The sequence below is a fragment of the Humulus lupulus genome, chromosome 5, assembly GCF_963169125.1.
Source record: "Humulus lupulus chromosome 5, drHumLupu1.1, whole genome shotgun sequence".
NCBI classification, from domain to species: domain Eukaryota; kingdom Viridiplantae; phylum Streptophyta; class Magnoliopsida; order Rosales; family Cannabaceae; genus Humulus; species Humulus lupulus.
This window is the reverse complement of record NC_084797.1, coordinates 173,910,851-173,918,760: the sequence shown is the minus strand read 5'-3', so window position 1 is coordinate 173,918,760 and position 7,910 is coordinate 173,910,851. Positions and strand designations below refer to the sequence as shown.

At 30.1% G+C, this 7,910-nt stretch overlaps 1 protein-coding gene across 1 annotated transcript; it reads left to right on the top strand.

The window, feature by feature from the left end:
- Positions 1 to 4,281: 4,281 nt before the first annotated feature.
- On the top strand, positions 4,282 to 6,867 carry LOC133777864 (protein RGF1 INDUCIBLE TRANSCRIPTION FACTOR 1-like). The gene is made up of 4 exons (XM_062217616.1): positions 4,282 to 4,532; positions 4,686 to 4,883; positions 5,387 to 5,602; positions 6,080 to 6,867. The coding sequence occupies exons 1-4, from the start codon at positions 4,530 to 4,532 to the stop codon at positions 6,320 to 6,322; spliced, it is 660 nt and encodes a 219-aa protein (XP_062073600.1). The 5' UTR covers positions 4,282 to 4,529; the 3' UTR covers positions 6,323 to 6,867.
- The last annotated feature ends 1,043 nt before the right edge of the window (positions 6,868 to 7,910 follow it).

Sequence of the window (7,910 nt, the reverse complement as noted above, 5' to 3'; positions counted from 1 at the left end):
TCTTATTTTAATTTATTCAATTATTTATTATTTTTAAATAATAATTATTGTAAAATATCTAAAAAAAATATCCTATTTTCATTTTTTTAATTAATTATTTTATTTTATTTAAATTTAAATGTTTATAAATTACTTTTAAATATAAGAATATTCTGTTAAATATAAGAATATTTCGTTAAAATTAACATTAAAAAATAAAAAATCGTTAAAATAAAGAATTTTCAATGTCTGCTTACTTATTACTTATTATATAGAAGAGATATATGATATAAATTTGTCCCAAACAGCTTACTATATAAGTACATCTCCTACTTTATTAAATATAGTCTATTAGGTTACCCAAATAATATTTCCAGTTGCTCCCAACTTTGAATGCTTACAAATATGTATAAATATATATATTTATGTGCATCTAGTTCCATCCCAATCACATAATAATATCAAAAGATTATTATTATTTGTAGGGTTTATACTTTTTTGGACCCTGTGTTTTGTTCTATTACCTGTTTGGATCCTGTATTTTGACAAATTACTTTTTGGACCCTATGTTTTGTAAAATGGTTAAAATAGAACCATAAACTCAATTTTGATAAAGAAAAAATTGAATATAACAACACAGTTTTTAAGCAGAGTGATTTCATTTTTGTTCTGGATTGTTAGTTTGGTAAATTATTTGTGATTTTAATTGAAAAAATATTGATCAAAATCGAGTTTAGGGTTTTATTTTAACTATTTTACAAAATATAGGGTCAAAAAAGTAATTTATCAAAATACAGGGTCCAAACAGATAATGAGACAAAACACATGGTCTAAAAATGTATAAATCCTTATTTGTAATTTGTATTTCGAATCGAAAGATTTTTTTTTTTTCGCCTAGCTAATTAATAAAAATGCAGTGGCCGTGTAAATTATCATCTCATACAATGATTCATCATTTTGATTATTTTCATATGTAAATTTATCTTTTGATATTATTTGTATTCAATATCACCTAAATAGCAGAATTATTATAATACCATAACTTATTCTATTAGTATGATTTTAAATCCTAAATTTTATTTTTCATCAAATATGGTATTGTTTGCCTTGATTCTGTCTTCCAATATCACTTAAGTAACAAAGTTATTAATTTTCTTTTCATCATCCAAAAACTTACATAAATTAATTATAGAGTTGTTTGTTGAATTGCAAAAAATAGTTAGACAAATTGATTAATGATTACAAATTTTTATATTGTTTTTATTATTTGAAAGTTAGTTAACTACTGCTACTCAATTAACCAGCCAATTACCCATTCAATTTATCAAATTAAAATCATATTTGAATCAAGACGAAGTACAAGAATAATAAAAATGACACAATCATTTCTACATGGTTCAGCCATGATTTCTCACAACCTACTCTATAAGACTTAGTCCAGAATGAAGCAAATCCACTAAAATAATCAGAGTTTTTACAAATACAAATAACAGAAACACAAATTAAAACTCCTAATTTGGTTTACAAACAACAAACAACCCCCTATTTCGTGAAAATTTTCAAGCAACCAGCCTTCCGCTGGTACTGTGTTCTTGTTGGACTCCCTCCAACTGCTGGACTCCCTCCAGCTACTGCTTAAGCTCCCCTTGAGACTTAGCTTGAACTCCCTTCAAGCTTTGCACCAGAATTTTTAAAAAGGATGGTGAAGAACCACCAAAACGCTATGGCCAATGAACAATGAAGTTTTGAATGCTTCAAACATTTTTGCATATAATATTTCTTGAAGAAAATACTTTTTGGCTGCTAAAAAAAGTAGGGAAAACTCGGACAAAGAAAGTATAAATACTAGGGCACAAAAAAGAAAATATAACTCATCAAGTCATGTGCTAAATTAAAATCACATGTTCAGTGTGTTCGATGTCTCACATTCAAAAACATGTCTTAACATGAGATTAAGAGAAAAATAAGAAACTGACAAATTTATCAAATTGAGTTTCCAGTATGTTAACATGTAAATGCATGTCTAAACAAGATGTTAAAGATGCATTTATTTTATTCATATTTATGAATATTGTGCTAATAATATTATGAATAATTTTTTTTAAAAAAATTACGTTTGCAGTCGATGTTGTCTATATATCCATTAACACAGCGAAGCAAATCTTGGCATTAATGATTTTCATTAGTTTTTTAATAACATGTGTTATGTGTAAAAAAATGAATAGTACTGTCATTTAGGTAACATTTGAATACAAAAAAAAAATCATTAATGGGGATGTCAAATTCATATCAAAAGCAAAATCATGCCTAATAAAGTAGTTTTACATTCTAGGTTGTATTTGATGAAAAACTACAAAGTTTTGGGGTAACTTCATATCAATAACATAAATCATAATTATAACATTTAAGTGTCAATAGAAAGCAATATCATAAGCGAAGAAACCAAAAAACATATGTCATGTAAAAATTAAAAAACAAAATGATTAGTTGTTCTATCTAATATATAAGGTCCAGTTTGATAAAGTTATTAAAAAAAATTAGAAGGTAATGATTTTTAAAGTTCCATATTAAAGTTTTTTTTTTTTGGTTAACAAGTAAATAACATCTTCTTAAAAAAATTACTCATCAGCTAACATTAAATTTAAAAATTGGCACATACCTATTTCACATTTTAGCTTATGAGGGAATTTCTAATTATTATATATATTTACTTGATTATAACATATATTATTTTAAATAAAAATATTTAAAATAAAGAAATATATATAATAAATTAATTAATAATTAAATATTTAAAATTGTTGTAAATTTTTTTTTGTACCATATAATTAGTAGATATTATGAAATATTATTTATCACATAATTTTTAAATTATCATTTACCAAACATACAATAATTTTATATTTCAACAAATTTTCTATATAGCACAATTAGAGCTATTATTACATAAACTATAATTCTACAAAACTGGGGCTAAGAATGTGTGCATTAATATTATTTATCTTTAAAATTTTCTAATTGGGGTTATTTAGGAATACAGCTACTTTTGGGGACACATTTTTTAAGCTTCCCTTTACAAAATTAACTCATTATAAAATGTTAAACAATGATGAGGTATAAAAGGAAAAAATATATATTATTTTGGCCTGATCGATTTTAATTAAATACCAAATTTAAATATTTATTTTAGAGATTTTTAACAATAACTAAAATTAACTCAATACTTTATTTTGTTAACTTTTTTTTAATACGACCATTTATATCGTTTATTATGTAATCATGAATTTGTCATAAGGTGTAAGAACGAATGTAAATCTATCCTATTTATATAATAATAATATTATTAATAAAATTGAATGCAGATTTGATTTTAATAATTTTTTTAATAAAACAATATATCTAACATTTACCTGAAATATAATATATCAAAATAGTATATTCGGAATATAAAATTTAACACTTTAAAAAAAGTATTTATATTTATATATAATATTGTATGCTGGTTAGATACTTAGATATGAAAGGAGAAACCAATTTAAAAAACGGAATATGAGTTTTCGGTTTTCACCCTACCCTTTTAGATAAACAATCATCTACAAATTAAATAACGACACGTTGGCTTATTTCTTTTTATTTTTATTTGTAAAAAAATATATTTTTAATGCACATTTTTCTTCCATGAAGAGTAAAAGCAATTATTTAATTGAGGTAAAAGTAAAACGTGAGAAAAAATTTCAAAAATAAATAACATGAATTTCAAAGAAGAAAATTGTAATGAGGAAGCTAAAAGATTAACAATTGAGACAAGTTTTGATAGAGACAAGAGATTAATAATTAATAAAAAAAATAAACATATAATAAGAAATAAGAAATATGAGATAGATGTCATCACCCCTATATAGTAGAACAACAATAGGAGCACATAACAAGGAAAAATGTCTAATTGATTAAATAACAAAACAATGGAATATGTGAATGCCCAAATCACTAGATAAATAGATAATTTTTTTTAATAATAATATTATTATTTTTAAAAAATCACTAATAATGAAAGACAAGTTTAGGGTTTTAAATAATAGGAAATGAATTATGAATCCCTTCCCACCCCATAATAAAAATAAATAATAAAAAAAAATTGATAAGACCAAAGAGAGCATGAAAATGAAAGGAAATAAAAAGGAAAGAAGGAGGTGGGTTCCTTGCACCCAACGCATCTACCTTAGGTTTGGGTTCGGAACTTGGTTCGGTTGTGGACTTTGTGCGGATAAGAACGACCTCTTACTACTCTCTTTCTTTAACGCCATCTACCACTGCCTACAAGAACCCATACTCTTCCATCACCGCCTCCATTAACCTAAACACATAAGACTCTTCTTTCTCTCTCAAAACTACTTCATACAAAAGCTTCTTTTCTTTCTCTTCATCATTCTCATTCTTTTGTGTGATAATAATACTAAGAGGGTAGGGAGTCTCTCTTTCATTTAGTCAAGCTGGCGATCGAAAACCAAGACTCCACTGTTCGTGAAATCAAGCCCAAGAGCAGAAGAATCATGGTATGTTTTCATTGAGATATACATTCTCATTCTCAATCTTTTTGGTGTCTTCTGTTTTCTGGGGTTTGTTAGATATGTATTTTTTCTCCCTGTTTTTGTTTTTGTTCGATAGTTATGAAGATTTTCTCATGTGGGTTTTGGTTTTTCTGACAGGGTGCTGGAGGCCCTGATGATGAGGACAACAGATGGCCGCCATGGTTGAAGCCTCTACTCAGAGAAAGCTTCTTTGTTCAATGCAAGTCACACGCTGATTCACACAAGAGTGAATGTAATATGTACTGTTTGGATTGTATGAACGGCGCTCTCTGTTCTCTCTGCCTCGCTTACCACAAGGACCATCGTGCTATCCAGGTTTGGCTTCAATCCTTTCTTCAACTACTATCTTTGATCAATTTTGACATCTGGATTTTTGTTTTTTGTTTTCTCTTCGTCTCGTTTGGTTCTGTTTTTTTTCATTCAACCATTCTTTCTCACAGAATCAAAAGGATCCCCGTGTTTTTCGAGCCTTTTCGTCACTTGTTTCGCCTCTCATTTTGAAAAGAAAAAAAAAGCGTCTTTTTTTCCTTTCATCTTTTCTCCTTTTTCAACAAACTTGTATATTTTGATCTATTGAGTTGAAAACCAGCTAAATTTGCCTTAGTTGACCAATGTCTGGTTTAACTAAACACTCATCAGATTCTCCTTTTTTTTTGTTCTTCCAAATGTTAACATTCATTATGATTTTTTAGCTCATGACTTTCACATTCCTTGTAGTTTTTTTTCTCTCTTGAAATTATGAACTTTCGTAAATAGCGATCAGTCTCTGATTTTTAATTTCTTTGCTCTGTTTTCTTTTATGATCGATGAAACGACAGATAAGGAGGTCCTCCTATCATGATGTGATAAGGGTTTCTGAGATTCAGAAAGTGTTGGACATCAGCGGAGTTCAGACCTACATTATCAACAGTGCTAGAGTAGTCTTCTTGAATGAGAGGCCTCAGCCTAGGCCTGGAAAAGGAGTCACCAATACCTGTGAAGTCTGCGAGCGAAGCCTCCTCGACTCTTTCAGATTCTGCTCTCTCGGTTGCAAGGTACTACTACTTTTACTAAACTAGTCAACAATGCCTTCTCAATCATCGATCTTTCCCATCTGTTTGGTTTCCGAGAAACTGGAGGAAAATGGGATTATTTCTTCTCCATCTCTCTCTCTCTGATTTGTTTCTGTCTTCAAAGAAATCAAACCATTCAGCTCAGACTAAATGTCCTTCATCTGGTTGGTTAAACCGAGTTGACTTTCCGTCGTCTTGTGGCCAGTAATTGCTCGTTAGCTACCAAAATGTGGGAGTTTTATGTGAGCCCGTACATTTCTTTCCAATCCATTTTCCCTGGAACCAAACGAGCCGTATATCCGTACAAATCAAATTCCGGTTCTGGGTCCATCGATTTTTCGTATTCCTTGCATCAATACCACCTAAAAGTTCTCAATTACGTTTCGGGCCTTGTTTGATTATATAATTTATATGTATTTTAGAGCTTGGTTCTGACAAATTTTGTTTTGTTTTTACCAGATCGTTGGTACCTCGAAGAATTTCCAGAAGAAGAAGAAGCAAATGACGGTAATGGCGTCAGATTCTGAGGATTCATACAGCAGCAGCAGCCATGGTCACCGGTCAAAGAGCAATATTAATAAGGTTGTTCAGAGCTTCACGCCGTCAACACCGCCCCCAACTTCCGTTAATTACAGAACGGCCAAGCGAAGAAAGGGTATCCCTCACCGAGCCCCAATGGGAGGACTAATCATTGAATACTAGAAGTGTCCGTAATTTTAGTTAATTGCACTATCGCCCCGTATACGAACTTAGTTTTGCCATAATATCCTTCCAATGCCCCGAGCTTTTCACTCTCTGAAGGCCGGTGTTGGATTGGATACCCACTACTACACAAGAAGCTTGATTCTCACTAGCAATGTACATAAGACGACGCCGTTAGGGAAGTGCAATAGAAAAGTAAAGTTGGGAAAGGTAGGAAATAAAGACAAATACGAAGGACTTGAATCATAAAAAGGTGGAAGAAAGAGGACTGAAGAAAAAAAAGTATAGTAAGTATTAAAGACTCCTTTAGCGTCCTAGTTTTGAGAAATAGGTGGTGGTTTTTACTTTAAAATAGAGTGATTATACATAAGTTTTGAGTTTTAAGAAAATGTAAATACTGGGTTTATTCTCTCTCTTTTCTTTTGGGGCCCTTAATATTAGAGAGATTAGGGAAAGCAAAAAAAAAAAAAAAACAATGTACTCCTTGGAAATAGGGGAATGTCTATATATGGAAAATGTAATAAAAGATTTTCATAGTTTGTATTCTTGTATGTATTTACGTATGGTTACGTTTTTATTAATTTCCAATTTTAGAAGCTTTTGACTGGTGGCGGTTTCTTCCGTTCACCGGCGGGGCCCACGGCGGCCGCCTCGTGTGGAACGGGGTGAGACCCAAGTTCATCTGGGTGAGCACGTGGCGTATTGTGATTGGTTGTTGAAAAGGTTGGGCGTCTCGAGTCTCGGAATCAAATAAAGTAGGTCAGCCGCCCTCCTTACACGATTTTTCCCCTTAATAAAATGGCGTGTCAGAAATCAGAAAGTGGGTTTCTTTGCAAGTGGGTTTTATTTCATACCAATGTGGGTCCCAACTCCATTGTTTTCATACATTTACAGCCCTTGGATCATGTTTTGGTGCCAATCATGTTTTCCTTAACCAAATTCGTTTTTTTTCCTTCATGGATAAAAGAAAATTCTTTTCTAGATAAATATTAGGAACATAATAAAGAAAAGGAGAGGAGAATAAAATTATAGCAACTTCATTTTAGAGATATATACATATTTTTTCATAAAATTGTTAGTCAAATTTAGAAATTGTGTGTTAAATTAATGGAAGCTTATTGAGAACTTTAAACTTCTTAAGTTGTCATTGTCACATTATTTATTCTCGATATATATATGTATGATGCTGAAGTTTTGTAGTATTTTATAGAATTATCTTACCAAGTATTTTATTATTTTTAAAGTCAAATATATTTAACATTTTTATTTAGAGAACATTTTTGTTTTATATAAATTATAATAGTATAGACTAAAGCCAAAAATGTGATTGAATAAATTTTATTGTAATTAATAACTAATAACTAATAACTACACGTGACAATGGCGTGTAATAAAGAAGAGAAATGTAATATAGATTTGTGATGTTAAATATGAACTTGTTGAGAAGCAAATGAATTGATAAAAGAAAACTGAGAACCGGGCGTGCTACATGACTTGTCCCCTCAGCTGAGAAATATGGCCTCTGTTGCAAACTTCCACATAAGACTTCGTTTTTATATATATAAATACTGATAAATTAATACGAACG